The 26,028-nt window shown below is 37.5% G+C and overlaps 1 protein-coding gene across 1 annotated transcript in view; it reads right to left on the bottom strand.

Annotated features, from left to right (window-relative positions):
- ABCA1 (ATP binding cassette subfamily A member 1) overlaps window positions 1-25,134 on the bottom strand; it is a 128,477-nt gene extending 103,343 nt beyond the window's left edge. The window contains exons 1-4 of the mRNA XM_044677907.1: window positions 25,105-25,134; window positions 12,083-12,176; window positions 5,750-5,891; window positions 5,022-5,140 (exon numbers count right to left, since the gene is read on the bottom strand). Coding sequence (XP_044533842.1) covers window positions 5,022-5,140; window positions 5,750-5,871 — 241 coding nt within the window. The 5' untranslated portion in view covers window positions 5,872-5,891; window positions 12,083-12,176; window positions 25,105-25,134. The remainder of the gene's footprint in view (window positions 1-5,021; window positions 5,141-5,749; window positions 5,892-12,082; window positions 12,177-25,104) is intronic.
- Window positions 25,135-26,028: the final 894 nt, after the last annotated feature.

Genomic DNA, 26,028 nt, shown 5'->3' with positions numbered 1-26,028 from the left:
AACACCTTATGAATATGATTTTAGAAAGAAGGGGAGGGAAAGGGATAAAGAGTGAAAGTGAAAAGGAAAAAAAATGGTGGTAGAGGAATGACTTGCTTCCTTTTAGCTTCTGGGATATCACTTGCTTCTATTGCTCAAGAAGAATTCAATGTGTAAAAGCAAAAACCTGGTTAAAAAGTAAAGTCAGGTATGCTTTAAAAATAAAAACATTACATTGTTATTACTTTTATCTCATTGCTTCAAAAGATGTCATTTCGTCAGTATGAATACTCACTCTAACAGCAGAGATTAAAACCCACACCCTAGGAGATAGATGATCTTCAAAAAAAGCTGCTGCAGTCAGAAAAATTACTCTTGTGCCTAACCTTCTGGTAATGGAGGGAGAAATAAAAGGATATGGCAAGTAACTGGACATGTGGAATGGGTAGAAGTAAGGAGTTGAGAATGACACCGAAATTGTGACTCTGGATGACTAGAAGTATGTTAGTGCATCCCTCCCAGTAATGGGGCTTCAGAAGAAAGGTGAATTTGGGGCAAAATAGAAGGAGCTCTTTTTGGACATATTGGCTTCCAGATACCTTTGAAATATCCAACAGGCAGACAGTGACATAGAACTGGAACTCAAGAGGGAGGCTAGGGCTAAATAAGTTGATTTGGAGTCATCTGCATAGAGATAATAATTGAACCCATAGGAGCTGATAAGATCATCAAAGAAAGAAGAAAAAGAGAAAAGATCCTTGGGCTATGCCTACAGTTAGTGGGCATGGCATGATTGAAATGCTAGTGAAAAATGCCTAATAAGAGCAATCACACAGGTAAAAGGAGAACCAACAGATTAAGTAGTATCAGAAAAAAAAGAAGAAGGGAAGAAGGGAGGTAAAAAAAAAACCATTGTTTATACATGAAAAACTAATAACAGAGATAACAAGAGTTTAAGAAGGACAATGTTACTCAGAATAACTTAAAGGAATTCTCCAAGCCCACATTCAACAACAACAAAAAAAATGAACTGCACACATATGTGTCCTGATATACCCTACGGGAAAAAATCAAAATCAAATGAAATGCTCAAAGAGATCTAGTGATAGCATAATCAAAGTTGTTCAGACATGTTTGTAAGGTTTTATGCTGGAATTTCCCATTAGGAGAGTAAACAAGGATAGATAGAAGACTTTCCCGTGACTGGATTCTGGGACCTGAAGATCAGGATGTAATGATGAGAAAAACAAGGAAATACCAGAGAGCCACAGACTAATGAACATGCTATAAACCTGGAATCTTTGGGTCCCCCCCCCCCAAAAAAAAAACTTGGCTTGCTACGGGAAGGAAATTCTCCAAGTGGAAGCTGGGTGTTCACAGATAACATTAGGATAAACAGCTCCTCAAATAGGGCAGATACAAATAAACAGCAAGATATGAATGCAGAGGTAGTCAGAAAACCTAGGTAGGAAAGCAAATGGAGTTATGTTTTCAAAAGGAATATTTCTACAAATAAAGCCACATCTTCAAAGTAGATGATTTAATCTAGTGCCCACTAACAGCTTAGGTGAGTAGAAGTGATTTTACCCTGGCAAGTTCCCTGTGGTGCTGCTGGAAAATTCTCAACAAGTTGTTGGTTCTTGCTAGAGATAAGTGATATGTCTGTGCATTTCCCTCTAGACCAAGATCTGGCTCACAGCCACTGGAGGAGCAGAGAAAAGGGGAAGCTATTTAAGTTATCGCTGCAGGGCTCCTCACTTTTCTTGAGCACCATGGCACGCAATCAGCAAAAATGGGAAGCACCAGGGTACTGAGAGGTACCTAACGAGTGCTGACAAGAGGCAGCAAAAATCAGCAAATTTCTCCTCCTGGTTCTGCAGGGAGTATAAAACTCTTTTGCATACAACATCTGCAGAATGTGAGAACTGAAAGATGCCTTAGGATCCCAGTCCAGTGTCCTAACTTTTGCAAATAATGATGCCAATAAAAAACAAGAGCTCACATTTATATAGTTGTCCCATACAAGGAAGATGAGGCACAAAAAAGGGGAACAGGCTTGGCCAAAAGGCAGGTTAGTGACCGAGCTACTCTTAAGAGTCTCTGGTGTCTGGATTCCTAGGTCAGTGTCCTTTCCAAATCTACCAGGAAAATTGCTGCCACCATTTCTCATGCTCAAAAGATGAAACACCAATTTTTCTTGGTAGCAAAATAGCTCTGTTTCCCAACTAGCCCTGGCTAAGATCAGAGACTACATAATTGCTCCACTCCCCACCTTCCCTAGAGGCCACTCTATTTCAACAGCAAAGCTTTCTGGCAGAGGCATCCTGCTAGGCATTCCAAAATGGATTATTGTTGAAAAAGAGGATAAAATAATTTGACCCCTCTCTCAGACCCAGCAGGCGTGGGTGTTGGTGATCTCACACTTGCAACAGGGCACCACAAGTCCCCAAGCCAGGAGAGCAGCACTGTACAAAGGTGAGAACACTAGATCATGGTGCCAGGGCTGAAAGGGACTCCAAAAGCTACCTCGTCCAATGCCTTCATTATATTTTGAGAAAACTGAGGCCTGGGAACATACCAGTATTTCCCAAAGCCACAGAAGAAAGTGTCAGAAGCCCTGGGTTCAAATCATTTCTCTTTGGGTCTCATCTCAGTTTCCTAATCTGTAAAAATAGAGATTTAGACTTAGAATCTAGAATCTATATAGAATATATAGAGATGGGAGGGCCCTAAGAGGATACAACAAAGAAGCAGCTTCCCCAAGAGCTTCCCCTAAAATCTGGATATCAGAATGTGCAAAAACTGGCAAATGAAAAAGTCATTACCTCATAAGGTTGAGGGGAGAAGAGTTTTGTAAACTTTATGAGCTTGATTCAAAGATATGAGTTCATCTCAGGAATAACCAAATTTAAATATCAGGACACACCTTTGTCTAACTTGAAGTACAGTCTTTCTAATAATAGTTCTTTGGTCATATTATCATTTCTTCAGTCCAGAAATTAACATCATACCTTCTCCCATTTCTGAGGTTTTAATAGTAAATACAGAGGTTCCAGCTCCTTCCTCTCCTGCTTCGAAAGTGTCTGGTTTTAAGACCTTCCCCCTTTACAATGCATTAAAAAAAATCCCAAGTCTGAGATCTTTAGAGATTTTGATATTGGGCTAGATGACTTCTGAGGTCCCATTCAACTCTAAATATATCCTAACCCAGTTTAAACATTAATACTTTTATAGACAGCTCCATCTTTACCAGATGTATCATTAGTAGATCTTTTAAGTCAAGGATTTCCCTCCCTCCAATAAAGAAACAAAAATGTACATTTTTCCCCCCAGAAAGTTGTTTTGTAGCATTGTCAGGTGGTTTCCCAAATTAATTATCAATTGGCACTAAATATTATACATTAGGAAACTTAATCTGAAGCAGTATGGCGCACGATATAGGGAAAAGAGCACTTGGAAACAGGAAACTGAGGTTCAAGCCCCACCTCAGACATCTTAATATTTGTATTAAGATATTATTATGATAAGATATAACAAATATTAAGACACATCTTAATATCTATATACCAGTGGGTAAGAAACTTAATCACTCTTTGCCTCATCTGAAAAATGAAGCTAATCACAGACATACACAAACTACCTACACCAGGGTTATTTATTATGAGAAAACCTTTTATTTCATTTAAATGTGAGCAAAGGCAGTCCATAAAACAGAAGAACTGCCTATAAGACTACGAAGAGGATTGTACTTTTTTTTAAATCCAGGTTCAAATACACTCATACTAAATCAAATGATTGGTCTTAGCCAACCTGAATTTTCCCTCTTAGAAACTCCTGACCCTTATATGCCCATACCTCATTATAATTTTAACTGATTTCAGGGAATGAGAAATATATAAATGCCAAACTGTCTGGGGATTTTACTTTTGGCCTTGGTTATTCACCACTATTTTAATAATTTACACACTTAATTAAAGCAATAATTTAAGTACCCATATTCAGCAATATGGGTATTCATTTTACCAATATTAATCACAACCCTTCCGCACTGTAGGAAGTAGTCTTTGTGATTTTATGTGGCTGGAAAAATTAATCATTGTATAGTCAACATTCCAGTGATGAACCGCTAGAAAATTATCAAGGCAGGTTTCTGGAAGACAGAAACACAGCTTGTTGCCAGATCTCTACTCAAAGATCTTCTACCTTATTAGTCAACCAGAGTTTATGTTTCAATAACAGGCCCCCAGAACCGAGTTACAAAGCCACTACAATAAGGCACTGGAGGAGAATATTAGTGGAGATAATTCCCTGCTGCAGAGCAGCTCCTACCAAATGCACATTCCACAATCAGGATGGCTCATTGTCTCTAACCTGTGACTCATCTCAATTCTCCTTGAAGACTATAATTTCATATTCCCTAAGTGAAAAAAAACACATTACCTATTTTAGGTAACTAACCCTCTCCGTTCTCTCAAAATACCTAATGTTAACAAGAAGAAGAAAAACCTAATCTTAAAGGCCACTAACTAATTAATTATATAACCATAAGCAAGTCACCTCCTTGCTATGGTCCTTAGCTTCCTCCTCTAAAAGGTGAGAAGGCTGAACTAGATGATTCTAGGGTCCTTTGCAGATAAGATATTCTGTGATCTGTCCTTGAAGGAAGAGCCAAAGAGGGTGACCAAGCCCTAAGCTGTCCCTTCCTGGCCACCTGGGTTTCTTCAAGATCTAGCTCAAATCCCACCCTCTTCAAGAGGCCTTTCCCAATCCCCCTCAATACCACTACTTTGCCTTCTGAAATGACTCCCAATTTACCCTTTCTATATCGTGTATGTATATAGTTATTTAAATGTTGTCTCCCCCATTAGACTGTGAGCTCCCTGTGGGAAGGGATGGTTTTTGCCTTTATGTGTAACCCTAGTTCTCAGTACCATGCCTCACACAAAATAACTGTTTAATAAATGCTTGTTAACTGGATGACAAGATCATCTTTCTCATACCAAAACAGTTCAGTCACAAAGAACCCTGAATTTCCAGCTTACTTAAGTTGAAAGTCCCCAGCTGCTGCAAAGTTGCCAAAAGTTTCTGTGTGTCCTTCATACTGGTGTCTTTCTGGCTATATAACAGGAGCCTCCGAGCATCTGAGAACAGACGTGAAACACTGCAAGAGGAGAAGAAAAAGGAAAGAAAAAAAAGAATTAGACACATAAATGCTTAGCCTATCTCCCACAGACTCTCACAGAAATGACTTTGATATAACTAGTCTCTCCCCAACTGTCTAGCCCCAGCAATAAAAGTGGTTAAAATGGCCTATCTTTTGCATATTTGGTCCCATCTGTATTATTTGTGATAATGTCTACAACAGTAGGTGACTTACTGCACATGGTGGCGTCAAGGTCTTTATACAATTCCCTTCTTTTATAGGAGTGTAGATTTTAAGTTGGAAGGAAACTCAGAGTTTACCTAGTCTATTTTCCCTCCACCATTTTGTAGCTAAGTCAACGGAGGCAGAGGAGGTTAAATAACTTGTCCAAGGATGGACAAGTGGTATCAGAGAGGGAATTAGAACTTTGATCCTCTGATTTCAGAATCCCAGCTCTTTCCATTACTATTACTACGCTGCCATCCATCATGCAAATCCCTCTGAAAAATAGCTTGGTCCAAGTCTAACCATTCAGTATTCTCTTGGAGTAACTTAATTCTCATTTTCTGGGGAATTGTCAACTGACGAGTTACAAGTTGAGAAAAGAAAACGAGATTTAATACTCACATTGACTTGTCGAAGTTTCCAACAACACCAGGAGATTCACCAGGGGTTGGATATCGGAAACAAGGGTTATTGGCATTGCAGATAATCCCCTGAACCCAAGAGAGAGTTCCTGCAGATGGCATGGCTTTGTTTGGAAAGTGGCCTGTTGAAGTAAGGGAGAGAAAATTACAATGGGGAAAATGTCCTTTGGAGTCCTTATGATCATCTCCTGTTATTCCCTAATGTGAAATTTTTATACTTCTGATTCCATCAGCCAAGTCTTCCCCACAGCACTGAGCAGGTCATGCTGCTGCACATACCTGGAAATTCCTCCCCCTTCTCCTCTTTATTAATTCAAATAGCCATGGAAGTCATAGAACCTGAGACGGGTATCTGCCTGAAAGGGCATTCAGAGATCATCTAGGCCAAATGTTCCTAATCTCTTTTTAGTGTACCCTTTTATCAAAGCCTCTGGACCTCTTTCCAGAATAAGGTTTTTAAATGTATAAAATAAAACACATAGGATGATAAAAGAAATCAATTATATTGAAATAGTTTTCAAATAAACATGTGTACATATGTGAATAAAATCTAACTATATATATACACATACATGTGTGTATATATACACATGTAGTGTATGTGCACACACATACAGGCTCATAGACAATATGTTACAAATCCTTGATATAGGCCAGCCTCACTTCTTACTATTTATTATATTATTATATTTCCCCTTGGGAACCTCACCTCTCCACATTTCAATTTCCTCATCTGTAAAATGAAGAGGTTGGTCTAGAAAGCCTCAAAGCAACCTTCTAAAAATCTTAGGATTTTTACAAAAATAAGAAAACTGAAACCCAGAGAGCTGATGATTTACTCAAATCTACACAGTTTATTAGGGGTATAGAGAAGACTAGAACCTAAGTTTTCTTATTCTTCCCCAGCCCAAGAACTCTTTCTCTTACATGATATCTGCTCCCTTTTAAAGTCAACCTTAACTCACTTCAACTACCAAGCTCTGGTCCATGCTGATCCTTCCCTTAACCGTAGGTCTGAACCACACTGAGGACTTTCACTTACATTACCTTACTGAATTCTCCTAGAGGAGGAAATTGAAGCCCTCATCTGGTCTGCTTCTCCACGCTGCCTTTCTTAAAATCTAACACTTGATTTTGTTGGATCACAGAATTGTGGAACTTGAAGAGACCTCAAAGAACCTTTAGTTTAAAGATGATGAAACAAAACTATAAGTTACTTCCTTAAGGTCGGTCCCACAACTAGTAAGACACAGGACTTAAAACCTGTATCTACCAAGTTGAAATTCAGTGCACTTTCCATTATGCCGCATTGACTTTATGTTATCTTTGAGCTCAAGAGGGATAAAAAAATTATTAGGACACAAGTAAGAGGTTATCTTCAAGCATTGTCAGAGAGAAACTACATGCAAATACTGCATTTGAGAATTCAATTAGGAAGAAGTCTACTGTGGGCACGACTATGCTGGATCCCAAGTTTTGCTGTTTCTATGTTTTAGCTCGGTTTATACCAGTTCCCAATGGCTGTGCTTCTACAATGCTCTATGTTAGAGCCCTAACTCAGGCAAGGCAATCAAATCTTTGCTCTTGGGCACTGAAATTTAGAAGGCACTGATAGAGCTTTCACTTCTTTGGCAGCATAGAAACAACTGACCTTATCACTTGGTAAGAATAAGAATAGCCAGTTAAAATAGGAAGCCACCAGATAGTTCCCTTCCTCCTCCAGTGAGATATTCTCTGGTCTCCAGTGAGGAAAAGGGGAAGACATCCTAACCTATACAACTGTACCCTGCAAAAGTCCTTCCCCAGTAACAGTTGAGGGTTATTTCACACCACTTGCTCTGGGTTCTTTTTTGTATTACTTGGTGCAAGTACAAACCTTGCTAGTTACATCTCTGCTTTATATAGTACAATTAATCTGCACTCAAGACTATAAATATTTATTTTCTATATACTATATGCCAGGAACCATGCTAAGTGTTGAGGATGCAATGAACGACAAAAAAGATAGTCCCACTTTGGTTGGTTTTTTTGTTTGTTTTGTTTTTAAGTATTTTTCATGGTTACATGATTCATGTTCTCTCCCTCCCCTCTTCTGGAGTTGACAAGCAATTCCACTGGGTTATACATGTATCATTTGATACCTATTGACAGTCCCACTTTGAAGGAATTCACAGTAAGATGAGGGAGACAGCACACAAACAATGGTGTACAAATTATATACAAGATAAATTGGAGATAATTAGCAGAGAGAAAGCCCTAGCATTAAGAAAAGGCTTTTTTTTTTGCAGGAGGTGGGACTTTAGCTTCAATTTGAAGGCAACCAGGAGGTAAAAATGAGAAGGGAGAGAATTTCAGGCATGAGAAGCAGCTGCCCAGAATCAGGAGATGAAATGTCTCCAAGGAAGAGCAAGGAGGCCAGTGTTACTGGATTGTGTAAATAAGGGTGAATAAGGCCATCTAGGTTACGAAGGGATGTGAAGACTATGAATGCCAAATAAAGTATTTTATATTCACATCTGATTAGATCAGAAGTTCTGGGAATTTAGTGAATTGTGGACTGACACGTTTCTACCTATCGTTTAGGAAAATTAAGCTGACTGCTAGTGGAGAACAGTCTGGGAAGGATTTGGTTTTGGGAGTCTTTTTAGCTTTTATCCTTTACCAAAAGCACTGAAGCCCCAGGTCATTTGAATTTGACAACTATTATAATATTATTCAGAGCAGAAATTAAATAAAGGAATTCCTCCCAAACTGAATACTTTCCAAATAAAGAGGAACATCTAAGCCCAAATAATGATTATGGGATTACCACACATAATAAAATCATGAATTCATTCCATGAAAACAAGACATTAAAAGAAACATTGTTTTGAGGTAGTCAGTTCCTTAAGAACAATAGTAAAAATGGACGATCGGGCAAATGACATTACAGCAAGGCTATGTGATTCTAAGGCGTAGTTTGATAATGCATTATTAATAATGTTATCGTGTAACGGTATTGGTTAAGACAACCTAATTAGGTTTTGGTTATAAATACTCATGTGGGCCCATAAGCAATAAATGGCTTTTTCAGCTGTTTCACTCTTTGTCAAAGGGGTTTACTAACTTCATTAGAGGTCAGGCTGATTTAAAAAACAAATCCACTAATTGGTGAAAATTCTATACTTTTCTGCATGGCAGTCTGTTGGTGGTTACATAAAAATTTAAGTCATTTTAAGGCTTTCTAATTTCCTGAACAATAGATCAAGTTATATTATTATGAATTCGTCACAAAACCAAAACATAAAGAAATTTAAGTAGCTTTCAGGTAAATTTGCAGATGATAGACTGTAACAAGTTATTAAGAACTAAGAAATGTTCCGGATGATGCCTGGCCCTTTAAGATCCTTGTTGTCCCATGGATATTGTGATGCCAACATCAGAAGCAGAATTCTGGGCTGAATGGAGTCATCTAACAGAAGATCACACTTCCTTGGCTTTTTATTCATTTGAAAAATATTGATGTATTATTATATGATGAATTTGGTATCAGAAGACTTGCATTTAAATCTCAGCTCTGTCATTTATTGCCTTTGTGATTGGGAACAAGTCGCTTTAGCCATAATTTCAACTATACAATGAGTGGGTGGAACAAGATAATCATTAAGGTCCCTGTTAGATGTTCTGAAGAATACAGAGCTGTATAACATCATCAACAAAAGTACTAGGTAGTATGTGGTACCATATAAGTGGTACGAATTATATTTAAGCAAGTGAGGAAACGATAACCAGAAAATCCCTAATTTCTACAGCTGTTTGGAAGAGCATTAGGAAAAAGCAGTGGTCAAATCTATAAACCAAGATACCAGTTCAGTTTAAAGGGGGAAGACTGTTGTCTTTCTAAACTTCGTAAAAAATAGAAGGACTGTGCCTATTTAATCTTTTTTTGGCAACTTCTTTTCTTCCTCCATCTTTTAACTCCTACCTAATTCCCTAAAAATAAAAGATTCCTACCACAGAAAACCTGTGAGATCTGAAATGCTTCTGCCCCTGGCTATGGGTTTATGTGAGACAGATAATCACTTTGTTTCCTGCTTAATTTGCATCCTATCATTTCATCCCTCATCTCTGAAAAATGATCTCTTGCCATCTCATGCTACTCCCTAAAGAAAGGTACCACCCAAACCATTTATGTGGAAAAACATAACTCTTAGGAGATCCCTGTGATCATTTATTCCCAACAGGGATTTAGTTGAGTTGAACATTGACTCAGGTCAACTGCTTAATCTCCCCATAATCAGTTAAGGGAAAACCAAACAAGAAATTCAACTGAAGTCAGCTGCTCCTGATCTGAGTGTTTAGATAACCTGAACTGATATTTTGCCTACCAAGAAAGAAAATGGTTCTATTAAACTATAAATGGCACTTCAGAACCAGTGGGCACAGGGCAGCTAGGAGGCACAGCAGATAGAGTACCAAGCCTGGAATCAGGACGATTCATGTTCCATAGTTCAAATCTGGCCTCAGCCACTTACTAGCTGTGTGACTCTGGGTAAAGTCACTCAAACCTGTTTGCCTCAGCTTCCTTACCTATAAAATGAGCTGGAAAAGGAAATGGCAAATTACCTCAATATCTTTGCCAAGAAACCCCCAAATGGGGTCACCGAGAGTCAGATATGACTAAACAACAGCAGGACTAATGGGCACAAAGTGTGACTTTGGTCTCAAGTAACATTAGGATGGAAGATCCTGAAGGAAGTAAAGCAACTTCTCTGACTGGTAGCCAAGCTCTTAAAATCAGCTTGTACTGGGACATGGGGACTTGGTGTGAGGAAGACCTGAATTTAAATCCTCCCTGAGACACTAAATGTGCAACCGCAAGCAAGTCACTTAATGTCTTTGGTACTACTTCAACATTTATAAAATGAAGATAACAAAAACTGCCTCGCAGGGTTGTTGTATGGATCAAATAGAATGACACAGGTCATAAAATGCTTTGTAAATCTTAAAGATAAATATAAATGCAAGCTGATACTGGTTTCCAAACAAAATAATAATCCACATTTACATAGCAGTTCAACATTTGCCAAATACTTGCTTCCCAAGCATCCTGAGGGATCTTAGTGCTATTACTATCTTATTTTTATAGATGAAGAAACTGAGCATCAAAGGCAAGTTTTGAACTCAGATCTCTCCTGACTCCAAGTCTAACCCTCTTCCTACTATGCCATAAAATTTCTGAGATGTGATACTTAATTAATATCTATTAGACATGATTTTTATTACACAGACTGAAAAAGCAAAGGCTACTGACAATCTCACTGCTGATGAGCACAGAAATTTTGACCTATTCCATTTCCAGCCTGGGTGAGTTGGCCTTTCCTTGGGCAGCCTGGAGGCCCTGTACTCTCAAGCACTCACCAAATTGGTATCTGACCTGGTGCAGATGCCTGAACAGCTTTAGTCTAAGAGTAGCTCAAAGCTCCCAAACTCAGTCTCCCCAAGGGGCAGGGATAACAGGTATGTGCCACCACATCCAACCATCATTTGCCTTTTAGAGAAGTATATATTAGGGCGGATTTAAATTTAAGCCAACCAGGAAACATGTTTTATTGTGGTTCTTTATATTTTAAATAATGGCAGAACAAAACTGCCTGCTTGAACTTTAAGCTTTTACACTTATGTCAAGCACTATTATCTTATATCCCAATGATCTTGCTTTCAATGTCACCAACCAAATGTTGCTATTTTCCTTTCCATTGAATTTAGGAAATTTTATTTGGGGGAATGTTTATACATTTTTTAAAAGAGAAAATGGAAATGTCTAATTTTTTCCATTTGGGAGAGAAGATTCTAGGATCAGATCAAGATTAAAAGGGCAATTAGGATTATCTTCTATCTCTGAAAGTCTGCATTCTATGTGTCTAAGTAGAAAGAGAAGTTATATCAGAGGTGGACTTCCTACTTAAATGTTTGTCCTCTCAGCCAGAATATTTCTCCAGCACTAATGAATGATCCTCTTGGCCAATGCAAACAGGAACAATCCAGGTGATAGAATGGGATTAACATACCTTATATGCAACAGAATAGGTCAAAAGTGAACTTAAGTAGGAATGTGATCTCCTTGGCTATGCTCTTTGAGAATTTTTTTGGTGACTCTGGTTTTCACCTTTAATTCTATGGGGGTGTTTTCCTAACTAAACTCTCCCAGAAAAAATTAAGTCCCCTATGTAATAGGATTTCTAATTTTTACCAGCTAGACATGTATTCGTCTCTCTGTGTAATAAGAATTCTATTTTTTCCAGCAGGCATGAATTCAAAGGAGATTACTTACATTCATGTTGTTCATAGGGTGGATAGTTGAGTCGTACAGAAATCAATATGAAGAAAATAAATAGAGGCCAGGCTACTTCCAACAATAGTTGACCCTGAAAAGGGGAGAAGACAAAGTATTAATATTTCTTTTTTAATCTTAAAATATTTTATTTCTCCCTTTTGTCTTTATATCACAGTCATTTCTGAGAAAAACACATGCAAAAAAATAAACTTGCCTCCCTTTAGATTGAACCTCCAACCTTGTGATGATGAAAAACAATTATGTTTACATGCCATGTTTTTTAAGCCATTTCCCAATTCATGGATACTCATTATTTCCAGTTTCTTGCTATCACAAAAGTACTGCTTTTATAAATACTGGCGACATATATTAGAACTTCCCCCTTTCCTCATCTTTGACATCCTTCTGTTTTTAGTCAGTTGAGAAATCACTACGCTTATATGTATAAGCAGTTTAATGACACAATTCCCACATGGTATCCAAAATGGTTGCACAAATTCATAGTTGCACCAATTATATATGTGTCCTTGTCTTCTTACAGCCCCTCCAACACTAACTATTCTCATTTATCATCTGCCAATTTGCATGCTATAAAGTAAAATCTCAAGGCTTTTTATTTGGGGTTGGTTTACTATTAGAAATATGGGACATGTTTTCATATGATCACTAATAAGCTTTGGTTCTTCTTTTGAAAACTGTATCCTCCAACCACTTATCCATGACATTAAGTATCTTAAAAAAACAAAAACATTTTCTACAGTCCATAACAAGGTAGACTAACAAAGGAGCATCAGTGCAGAAAATTGCTCCAAACACATTTCTGATCCTCCATGGTAGAGGGAAGATAATTGAAATCCACAGGATACAGACATGTTCAACTGAAGTTCTTGCAATAATCTGAAAGCAGCTCCTCATCACAGAACATGGTTTCAACCAGATTTAGGACAGGCCCAGGAAGGACTTGAGGACTCCTCATGCCTATCACAGCCTACAAGGTTCTAGACCAGTGATTCCCAAAGTGGACACTACAGCCCCCTGGTGGGTGCTGCAGTGATCCAGGGGGGAGTGGCGATGGCCACAGGTGCATTTATCTTTCCTATTAATTGCTATTAAAATTTTTAAAAATTAATTTCCAGGGGGCTAAGTAATATTTTTTCTGGAAAGGGGGCGATAGGCCAAAAATGTTTGGGAACCACTGGTCTAGACCATCATATACATAACCAAGATTTCATATGGACTATTTGTGCCCAACCTGTGATAGAAGCCTTCTGAACTCATATTGCTCTGATCAGCCACAGTCGGACACACTGTACATTGATCCCAGCAGAGTGATGTAATTTTGATCTTGAAAGTGCAAAGGACAACCACCACATAAGCAAGCAAAAAATCCAAGAAGTGGGGCTAAAGGCAAAATGGCTTCTGCAAAAAGAGGTTAGAGATCTTTTGGTGGGAAAGTAGACCTGTGGCCAAAACTGACAAAATGAAGCCAACAGATATAATTTACTTAAACATGAATGCAAAAGATGATAATGATGACCCATAAATTAGAGGCAACATGGCCCAGTGGAAAAAGCTTGGATTCTGCTGTCAAGAGAATTTGAATTCGAATCCTGTCTCTTGTCACCTAATACTTGTCTGACCGTGGGGTAGTCAATTAACCTTCTGAGAATTTATTTTCCTCGTGTCTATAAAAAGGATTTTGGACAGGATGACTTTTTAGGATCCCTTCCAGCTCTAAGTCTATGATCCTCTGATTGCCCATTTCTGCCCTGCATCCATTCGGACAATCCCCATTCTCCAAATGCCAAACCTTTTCCCAGAGACACATACAATATAGATGAATAAATTATTCGATTTTCACCTTCTGTCTCTGACTCAGCCCATGGAAGGATATATTTAACAAGGAGTGAAAAAGACCAAAGGTAGGTAGTATGTAAAAAAGAGGAAATAAAAGCAGTCTCACTAATTCGTGGTCTGAATAATTATTTTCTACTGAATAGTTAAGCTTTAGCTGTCATTTTGGAAATCATACCCCCAATATGCCAGGCAGGACCTGTTATCACTGAAAAGTTTGGGCTGGTTTCCCTAAGGAAAAGCTAATTTACATGAAGAAACACAATGTACCAGAGAGTATCCTCTCAATCTCTCTTTTTCTATTAAAAAAAAAAAGTTTTAGCATTTGCTTTCTAAGATCTTAAATCATTTGGTACAAGGACCACCGTGTATGCTTTTTATCCTTCTTCAGGGCTTATCCCAGAACTGGTCACCTGGTGGGCACCCGATACATATATGTTTTTGACAACTACAACTGAGATCCCAAAGGAATTGAACTGAAACTACCTGTGTACCAGGTTGTTAGAACCAGATGCAATCAAGAGAAGAGAATGAACTCTGGGAAAGCCAATTAAAAGTAGACCTTTTGGGGGCATTTAGGTGGTTCAGTGTATAGAAAGCCAGGCCTGGAGATGGGAGGTCTGGGGAACTAATGCTTAGTATTGATTCAAGACTTTGGTTTTTACTATTTATATAAAAATAAAATATATGATATTTTACCATTTGATTTACTATTGATTCAAGATAAAAGTTTAAAAAAATGGGCTTCTCCTCAAATCATCAACAATAGCTTCCCTTTTTTTGCCATCTTCGTCATGAACAAGATACCAAACTGGACATGGAAGTAAAAAGGAAGATGGGCTGGCCTTGGAGGAAGGAGACACCTGGGTTGCTCTGAAAACTCTTGACTTTGAACAAATCACTGAAACACTAGGTTTGTTTTCTCACCTATAAAATGGAACTAGTAGTACTTTCATCACTTACCTCACAGAGCTGCTCTGATGAAAGTGCTCTGCAACCCTTAAAGCACTGTATAAATATGAGTTATTATTAGAACCTAGAGAATTTGGCCAAAAATCTCTAAAAAGGCAGAATGCAAATGTACATGGAGGTAGCTATTTAGATAGATTTAAAACAAGGGTTTGTAAACTGGGGTCCATGGACCTCCAGAGTCCATGCATAGATTTCAGGGAGTCCAGGAACGTGGATAAGAATACATCTTTATTTCAATATAATTAGGGTTTTCTTTTATAACTATCTGTGATTTATTTAATGTATTTAAAAATATTTTTCAGAAGAGGCCTACAGGCTTCACTGGACCATCAAAGGGAGTCTATGACCCAAAGAAATGTTACGAACCTCTGCTCTAAAGGCAAAGCTATCGCCCAAATCCTTGGCTTTCTTTAAAGAGCTGTGAAAGAAGGAAAGACTTCCAGGGTACAAGCTGAGTACCTTTCTGAGGGTAAAGTTTTAGAGAGAATTTTATCCTTTTTTTTACAATTTTACTGAGGTATATGGGATTGAAACTACTCAATTTTTTAATGGGGAAACAAGAAAGGCTAATCTTTATATTCATTCAACCAACTGGTGCTTGCTAAAATTAGGATTTTAGATTAATCTAAACTGATTCCATGTCCTCAGGCACTTTATAGCTTAAGGGCTTTTCATAAATCTTCCCTATTTTCAGGCCTACAAATTGGGACTATTGGTTAACCTGCCTCCACTGGTGACAGACTCTATATAACAATGGGGAAAAATTGCCTCCTGAACTCCTTCTCAATAGACATAATGTCCTCTGCCAAATGCAGGTCAATGGAGTAAGATTTGTATCTGAAAGCAAGACAGAATCCAAGCTACCCCGTTTGCTTGAATCCTGAACCTCTAAAATGAGCTATTGACATTCAACATATAAAACTAGTTTCCAGAGTGGGAGTGACAATCTAGGAATTTATTTTTCAATAAGCATCTCTCAAAGTATGTGTTTATTTTCTGTAAGAAGCACTATTTTGGATCTTATCATCGTCAAGATTTTCCATCTCTTAGTAAAATTTCTAAGTAAAGAACCAGTTTCTAAACTTTTTCTAACTCAGAGTAGAAGAAAAATCCATATAAGCAATTTAGGAAAAAACTGCAAGCTTTATTTTCACAAACCTTTAATACCATTCTCATATAACCCCACTTTAAATTTTAATTAACTGGGCAAAGAGGCATGTGTGAGATAAAAGGGAGACAGATAAACTGAAGGGTGGGGTTCTTCTCTGTAGGTATCCTCATCAGAAATATCACCAAGAACAAACAAAAGATCTAGAGATAGAATTGACAAGCTTGTTTTTGCTAGATCACTGATCAAGAATTTGCCAAACTTAACACAGAAAGGAAAGGAAATGGTACCCTGTCACAGCTATTTTTAACAAAACAAAAAAAAAAAGTGTTTCCTCAACCAGACTGTACCTCCAGTTATAGTCAGCTATTTAAATGTATGACATAAAAAAAAAAAAAGGGATTTGGTCAATGAGGGGAGATGTGAGTGGTTCAGTAATAATTAATCTCCTTTAGTGGAAAAAATATTCAATGTTCATGTTCTACTGATATTAGAGGTTAATACAGTCAGCTTTATATAAATAAGAAAGTGTATATTACATATACACAAACACATACATGCTCTGCTAACTTCCTTTACTTGCTTAAATACTCACAAACTTGAAAAAAAAACCTTGAAATTTCCAAAAACCAATCTGTTTCCTGGTATATTGCCTAAATCACCAAAAATTCCACTCATTGAAAAGTATTTTTTTTAATTATCATCAGGAACTACCATGAAACAGGCAAGTGTCTGGAAAGGATTCAAATCATGAAAGCCCTTTTGGAGCTATAAAAAAATCTTAAGAGAATTCTTGGTCCAAACCCTTTACAGAGAAGAAATTGAGGCTTAGTAACTCAGTCTCCAAAGTAGCTAGTGACAAAGCCAGGATTAGAACTCTGGTTTCCCAATTCCCTCTCCAGTGTTCTTTCTACTGTCCCAATTTGACAACTTAATGTTTAGTTTCAAAAGGATATGATATATAAAATATGGGAAATCAATCATATAATTTCAATGTCCCTTCCCTCTGAGTTTATTATAGACTATAATTAAGTTGTTGGGTCCTAAGATGGTCAGTAAAGCATTCTGAGAATACAACTCCTTCTCAGATGACAGATACACAATCCATTACCACCATCTGTACTTGAAGGCTTTGCAGCTTGATAACACCCAACACAGTATTTAAAGACACAATCTCTAAGAACCTAAGGGCCAGCAAGCCATCAGATAATTTAGGAAAGGTACTCTAATGAAGGAAAAATGAGAATTGTAACTTCAAATTCCTTTCTACAGGCATCATGACCCTTGAACTCATTTTTTAAACCTTTCTTAAAGTAGAAAAGAGAGAGTAAAAAGGTCTATTTGGTATTATTTATGATAATGAAAGGAAAGGTACCACATGTCCACTTTTTTGTTGTTCAGCCTTTTCAGTTGAGTTCAATTCTTCATGACCCCATTTGGAGATTTCTTGGCAAAGATACTAAAGTGGTTTGCCACTTTCCTGGCTATCTCATTTTACAGCAAAGGAAACTGAAGCAAAAAGGGTTAAGTGACTTGCCCAGGGTCATAAAACTAGGGTCTAAGGCTGATTCTGAACTCAGGTCCTTCCTGATTGGTTTTCTGGTGCTCTATTCACTACACCACTTAGCTATCACCCCACTAGATGTCCATACGTTGTCCTGATTAACAACAATATTTTACTTTTATATTGTACTTTAGAGTATTTAGTGCTTACTGTATATCAAGCTCTAAGCTAAGTACTAAGGATATAAAATAAGCAGTCAAGAAAGTCCTTCCCCTCAAGGAGCTTATATTCTAATGAAGATGGCACCTACAAAGGTGAAAAAAAAGCATTTTCCTCACCACCATTTTATAGATGAGGAAAAAATTATAATTCACATTTATAAAATATTTTAAATATTTTTCTCATAATATCCCTATGATAAAGTAGTACAAGCATTATTAGTCTCATTTTATAGATGAGGAAAAAATAACTGACATTCTTGTAGTGCTTAAAGGACTACAAAAGACCTTTCTCACAACCTCCATCCCCATGAAGTACAGAGTATATTTAATATTAGTATTTCAAACTCTAAAAGTAAGGCATCCTAGATAGAAAGGGGGGGCTCAAAGCCAGGGATTTGAGTCCTGTCTATGACCCATATTAGCTCTGAGTCCTAGGGCAAATGATTTAACTTCTCAGGACTATAGAATTTACTAGGACTTTAAATTGCAGAGAAGTTACTAGCCAGCATTGGTAGAAGGAGTGTCCTTCCCTAAAAGTTCCCCAGACCAGGTTTTCAAAGTGTGGTCTAGGGACCACTATCATGGTCATTTCAGCCAATCCTCTAGGTCATAACTCTTTTCATATAATACTAACATTTTAATAATATTAACATTTAAATAAAATTAATAATACTAACATTTGATAATCATATTTTAATAATTATTAACAAATTTAGTAACAATTTTAATAATTTTAATAATACTAACATTTAATTGGCAAGATAAATATCAATAATAGAATCCACATAAACAAAAGCTCTTTGGGATCCTTAATAATTTTTAAGTATGTAAAAGGTCCTGGTACCAAAAAGTTGTAGAATCACTAACCTGGACCCATGAAATCACAAGTTCAATTCCTAACCCAATTTCAACAAGGGTAAATTCAACTCAAGTTAATTAAATGACTTGCCCAAAGCTGCACAGATAATAAAATGTCAGCATTTGAACCCAGGGCTTTGCGGATACCAAGTCCAGAACTCCATATTGATATGCCATGCTACTTCTCAATTTTTATCCCATGGCAAACAAGAATGTTTTGAGTCTTCAATTCTCACCAACTTTTCAATTGCCTAAAAGCAGAAAAGGAGATTTGACCACTTCAACTAAAGCCAAAATTGTGCTGAATGGCTTCTGCCCACATATGTGAGCAATTACTCTGGTCCCAAACTGAGCTTTGCACCCAGATTTCACAATTGCCATTTGAATACACTTTTTCCTTAAAAGGGGGTTGGGAGGAAAGCCCAGAAACTGAAACTTCTACTTAGTAGCGACCCTCCTGTGCCTCAGAATACAAACTGGGAACGCTCCCCACCAAGCAACTATAAAATAACTGAATAGAAATATTCAGTTAAACATAACTGAACAATGATCTGACCCTGGTGAAATGAAAAAGGCTCAGAATTTGGATTCAGAAGCTTGAGGTTCAAATTCCAGCCCTGCCACTCATTACCTGCGCAATTTTGGGCAAACGGGGCTCACTTTCCCTGGGTCTCAGTTTCCACCTCTATAAAATGAAGGGGTTGAACCATACCTAACCCCAAAGGTCTCTTCCCTCTCCAAACCCTAGGAAATAGCTCCTCCACGGAAAGTGATGGTACCATGAATAGCATGCTACTTAGTTAAGGCTTTTTAATTGAATCTCTTCTCCTCCTGGCACCACAGCTCATGGCTCATACAGTAATCATTATTAGCAGGTTACTAAGCCTTGGGGAAGAAAGCAGAAGAAAGTAATTAAAGTCTTCCTACAGAGACCTTCCCTGAAAGGTAACTAATGAGCCATTAAAACAATTACAAACCCTCTATCTCTCTGAAAGGGACCACTACAAATAGGGAGAGTTGGTCCTGCCTGGGTGAGCTAATGAAATGGCTCAGAGAGAGCCCCAGAAGATTTATTTACAGGGTATCGAAAATTCAGGCTAGTTTTCCTTTTTTTCCTTCATCCACTCAAAAGCTGAGAGGTCAACAGTCGTTGCTAGCATTCATGATCACTTTCAATCCAGGTGTAACATTACATGTTCCAGGTCTGCCGGGTGAACATCCAGTTGGTAAATAAATATTTATTAAGTATCTATTCTATGCCAGGCATTATGTGTTTAAGCACTGGAGATACAAAGAAAGCCAAAAGACCACATCTACTCTCAAAGAGCTCAGTCTGAAGAGAGGAGACAACCTGGAAACAGCCATGTAGAAACTGGATATATACAGGATAAATTAGAAATCAGCAACAGGGGGAAGACACTAGAATTAAGGGAGATCAGCAGATTTCCTAGAGAAGATGAGATTGAAGGTGGATCTTGAAAGGAAGCCAAAGAAACTATGAGGTGGAGATGAGGAGGCAGAGAATTCCAGGCATGGAGAAAAGCCAGTGAAAAGGACCAGAGTGGAAAGATTGAATGTCTTGTTTTGAAGAATAGCAAGAAGGCCAATGTCAATGGACTAGAAGGTACATGGAGAGTTGAAGAAGAGGGGGTGAGAGAAGGGGGTGGAAAAGCAGGAGGGGCAAATTATGAAGGGCTTTTAATAACAAAAAACAGATTTTATATTTGATCCTAGAGATGATAGGGAGCCCCCTGGAATTTACTGACTGATCAATAAACAGCACTTTGGCAGCTATATCCTATTCTCTAAAACCTTGGGATACTTAGCCTTCATATCAACAAACTGATTTTCTCAGTTATGAGAAGTCCCTCAACCAATAAAGATTGCCAAGCTATTGATAATTTAGTAGATAAATTTTTAGGTTTGCCTAAAGTTCAGAGAGACTTAAGTGACTTTCCTTATGGTCACTATTAAATATCTCTGGCCAAATTAGGAGTTCTAAGTATGCCTGACTCCAGTGCATTATTTGGATTAATAAAAAGATACAAATAAAATAAAATTGAAATGAAAAATGAAATACAAATGAAAAATTCTATACATTATTTGGTTAAATGAAAAGATACAATTGAAATATGAAATTGAAATGAAAAAATACAATTGAAATAACTCTTCCATCAATCAATTAAGAAGCATTTATTAAGTGACTACAAGGTCTTGGGGCCTATTCTAGAGATTCAAATACAAAAGTGAAACAGTCCCTGCCCTCGGGAATATAAGGTCTCTATTTGATAGATGTAAGAAGTAAAATTAATATACAATATCTCCAGCATTATATTTAATAAGATTTATTAATATGAAATAAAAAACTAGAGTAAAAAGCCAGATTTCCCAGCCACACATATGGGGGAAAAAAAAAGAGAGGGCACGGTTTACAGCAAACTTATAAACAACATGTGAAGATGCAAACGTGGGGGCCCAGGGAAAGGGATGCTGGGAGATGAACAAGAATTCTGGGAGATGGAGTCCAAGGGTTCAAGATTTTCTAACTAATACATAGAGAAGGAAACTGAGGCCCAACAGGGTAGTCACTTAGCAAAGATTCAACCAGAATATAAGCCTCCTGTCCCTTTCCATTGCACCATGATGCTTCGGTTCTTTCAAAAATTGTCATTCAATACACACGAGCCCACACTCTTGTAATGAGACCACTATTAAGCTAAGAAAAGAGGAAATGAGAGGTGTCATTTGTTAGGCTAATGGAAAATAGAAAGCCTGGAAGACTCCTTTATTTGTTCTTGCTGTTTAGTTGTTTTTCAGTCATGCCCAACTCTTCATGACCCCATTTAGGGTTTTGTAAGTAAAGATCCCAGAAAGATTCCTTCTCCAGTTCATTTTACAGATGAGGAAACTGAGGCAAATAGGATTAAGTGACCTGCCCAGAGTCTCACAGATAGCAAGTATCCAAAGCCAGATCTGAATTCAAGAAGATTAGTCTAATATTCCATGACACTGCAGGAGTACTATAGTTTGATGCTGCTTTGTCTAAAACAGCAGAATTACCTTCCTAGAGTACAAACAGGCCGCCAGACTGATGTTCTCCCCTAAAACAGACTTGGCAAAGAGTTTGTTCCTATGTCACACAAACCCGTCTCCTGCCTCTCTTCCTCTCTTTTCCAGAACCATTTCCTTTGTAAAGCCTTCATCAGGATCTCAGGACACTGAATTCCTACTCTGCCCAACCAGACTAGGACACCCTCCAGGGCAGACACTGTCTTGTCTATATTTTGCATCCCATTTTCAAAGGAAATTAGTGATATTCACTTTAGAATCCAAAAAGAATTAAAACGATTCTTGGGACACTGCTAAAAGGGGATGAATATATCTTGTGACCATAAAATAAGGTGATAATACTAGTGTTCTTGTGTTGAAGAGAGAGGTAATTAGCAGTTGTGTTCTGGATAATACATGCTATATAAGTAGAGAAGCCACTGGAATAGAAGTCAAGAAGATCTAAGTTCAAATCCTGCCTCAGCCTTTACTAGCTCTGTGACTCCAGACAACTCACTTAACCTCTCACAGCATCTGTTTTTCCATCTGTAAAACTAAAGATAATAATACCCACTTCACAGACTCATGAGGATCAAATGAGTTAGTGTATGTAGAGTGCTTTGTGAACCTTAAAATAATACATAAATGCTAGATATCTTTATGTTAAAGTTTTTTCATATAGAGCTGTTACACTGACTAAGATAATACAGAATCCATGTTATGTGTGTGTATATATATATATGATCTATGATGCTATGCTATATTCCAGAATCATGTTATAACCAGGTTATTCCATGGATTTATATAGAGACACATATGTGTATATATATACATATATATTATATGCTTAATATAATACATATTTCACATAAAAATTATATATAACATTATACATGTTATAAAATTATGTATAATTTTATATATAATGCACATTATATATAAATATAAATTATAAAATAAAAATTACATATAATTTTATGTATACTACATATTATATATAAAATTATAAAATAAAAAATATATATAATTTATATATATTACATAAGTAAATGTGAATCCATGGAATAATCTGGTTATAACATGATTCAGGAATATAGCAGAGCATCATAGATTTAAAACTAGAAAGATCTTGGAGGTCAAGGAGTCCAACTCCTTCATTTTATAGACCAGGTAACTGAAACTCAATGAGGTTAAATGACCTGTCCAGGTCCCACAGCAGCAGAGACAAGATGGGATGTAACCTTAGATTTTCCTGACTACAGGGGTAGTGCTCTATCTACTGCTCTATCTACTAGCTCCCCTGGCTGCCTCATCCTCAGCAAATGCTTATGCAACGACCTGGATATGTGGGCCATTGGACTAAGGACTAGGGAGAGAAAGAGATAAGAGACTTTAATTCTTGCTCTCATAGACCTTACAATTTAGTTGAGGAAACATGAATTGGGTCAAGCTATCCATAGGAGATAAAGCCTGACCTGGACCTCCAGGAAAGAATAAATATGAAGTAGGTGGGAGAAAAAAAGGAATTAAGGTAGAAGCAAAAGTTTTTGAGAACAGTGAGTAGATAAGTCTGGTGAGAAGTAAAGGGTTTGGGTAGAATGCTATGAGAAATACTTTTGGAAAAGTAGGCAGAAACAAGATTTCAGGCTTTATCATGAGCCATTAAAAGGTTTTGAATAAGCCTGTAAATCAGTGCAAAAATACTACATTTGGGTTCAGAAGATCTGGGTTCAAATTTCAAATGGGTTCAAATTCATTTAGCCTGAAAAGCTTCAGTTTTCTTATCTGTAAAAAGAGGAAGTTTGTCTAGATTATCACTAAGGTCCTTTCCATATCTAAATCCTGTTTGTGCAAAGTTATGTTTTAAGAGGACTAGTTCTAAGAGCTTTTCTGGGAACTAAAAGGTCATTAGTAATGGTGCAGGTACTATGTACAGGCAGCTAGGTGGTCCAGTAGATGAAGCATTGGACTAGAAATCAGAAGATTCATCTTGATGAGTTCAAATCTGGCTTTGGACACTTAGTAGCTATAAGCTTAAAAATTAATATACAATATCTCCAAGCATTATGTTTAATAAGATGTATTAATAACTTGAAGTCAAGGAAAAGGAAAAAAAAGCTGGAGTAAAGAAGGAGCTAACCTAGTTATGATCATGAGAGAAGAGCCCCGAGGGCAGGGCTACACACACAATTGTCTATACAATGTAAGCACACAACTTGGGGGAAGAGAGGAAAAGGAATTTTGGGACCGAGAAAAAGAATTCTGGGAGATGGAATCCAAGGGTTCAAGATTTCTAATTACACATAGCTATGACCCTAGACAAATCATTTGACCCTGTTTACCTCAGTTTCCTCATCTGTAAAATGAGCTGGAGAAGGAAATGGCAAACCACTTCAGTATCTTTGCCAAGAAAACTCCAAATGGGATCGTGAAAAGTCAGATACAACTGAATAAGAACTAATAGGTACTATGTAAGGAAGACTAGAAAGAGGGGAGTGACAATAAAAATGAAGAAAAAAGTGTGGAAATGGAAGACAATTTGACAGGTGAATAGGCAAGACATGACTAGATATGGCCAAAAAGGAAAGAGCCAATGATGACTCCAAGGTTTAGAGCCAAGAGACTGAGAGAACAATGGTAGACCACTGATAGAAACAGGAAAGACTGAGGGTGAAGAGCATCAATATGACATTAGAAAAAGCAATAGACTTAGTCAAGAGAAAAAGCAGTAACCAAGTCATGGAAACTCCTTAGGACTCATTTTTCTCACCTTTAAAATGAGGAGACTGGATTAGATGGCGTCCAATGCCCCTTTGGTGCCCTTTGATATTTTAGAAGCCACTGTCAAAAAACACTGTGCCAATGTCCCAAAAAGACATTGCACCCAGCCGTAGCACCCAGGAGCAAATAGAAAACTAAGGAATAGGGTGCCTAGATATGGTTCCACTACTTTTAAAAGACAAAACTGGCCTAGAAATTACCACTTAACTAGCATGGAAATGTATGCTTCAGCAATGGCCGATTCCAAAACCTGTAATGAGGACCTGTCCCCTGTGTGTGGTAAACATCTCAATTTTTGTAGCCGAAGAGGTGTCCATGTTCCCCTTACCATAGAGTCACTCCCTCTATCGACCAACAAGAATGAGACTTACCAGTGATTCCTCGGGAAAACACAAGAGGAACTCACCTCATCCACACACACAAAAAAAATTTTTAATACTGTCATCTGCTAGCTTTGTGACCTTGGGCATATTATTTAATTTTTCTGAACCTGTTTTCACAGATATAAAATAAGTGGAAAATAAGGAAGTCAAACTCAATTACTTCTGAAGTCCCAATTGGTTCTTAAACTATGATTCTCTATTTCTACAAGTTTATGTTTCTTTTGGGGGCACATTAGGGTAAACACATTGAAGGGAAAACTCCAAAAAGAGAAAAACAAATAGATGCTTACTGTTTGCCTTCTTCGGAAAGTAAAGTTCTTCCAAAGCAGCAGTCCCAGCTGAGACCAAAAGGCCATCTCTCCTCAGCATGCACCCACAGCTCCCCTCAGTCCAGCAGATAGTGGAGGGAGCAGAGGCAGCACTGGGCAGGGACACCGTGGCTGGTCATTAACTGGAAGATAAAACAGGAGAGTGTCTAAGTCATTTTCGCAAACTTGCACCCCCATAAGGTCTGTTTCCTCAGCTCTTTCCCTGAGACTTCCAATTCCTCAGTCTTAGTTAAGATAGCTATTTAAATAGCCACAAACTCTCAACCTTCAGTAATAACTATCAGGACAAAACAATGTTTTCAATATGATCTTGTTTATTCTAATACAAATATTTTCAAAATGTAATAATAAATAATAACAAAAGTAAAATAATAGAGATAATGGAAAAAATAATAATACCTAAAAATGTATTGTTTTTGGTTTTAAATGAAAAATAACTAATAAAAATATACTTGGACTTAGGACTTTAAACAACCATGATTTAGTAAAATGAGCATATAGCAAGTATAGTAGATAAGGAGTCACTCATATAGGCTATGTGGCTCTGGGCACCCTATTTGACTATGCAAGACAATATATGTCATAAAGAAGAAATGGATCTGCATTGGGGGCTCTGATGAAAATCATGGGGAAACAAAGGGCTTAGGGAAAGAAGGAAGGGAATGTGAAAGGGCAGGGCCAGGGTGAGTATGATTTCTAAGATAAAAAATATTCTCCATGGTTCACCTCAGTTCAGAGAAGCAGTTAACAACATTCAACAAAATACTTGAGCTTTAGAAATGTGGAAAGCTATATTTGCTTTTTCCCCCCTCAAATTAAATAGTTTATTAAGGATTTAATACCCATACAACCAACTAAACTTGCTCAGGAGGCAGAATGAGCCTT

This window comes from Gracilinanus agilis, chromosome 1 (assembly GCF_016433145.1).
Source record: "Gracilinanus agilis isolate LMUSP501 chromosome 1, AgileGrace, whole genome shotgun sequence".
In the NCBI taxonomy this organism is placed as follows: domain Eukaryota; kingdom Metazoa; phylum Chordata; class Mammalia; order Didelphimorphia; family Didelphidae; genus Gracilinanus; species Gracilinanus agilis.
The sequence above is the reverse complement of the archived record's forward strand: the minus strand, read 5'-3'. Positions and strand labels throughout refer to the sequence as shown.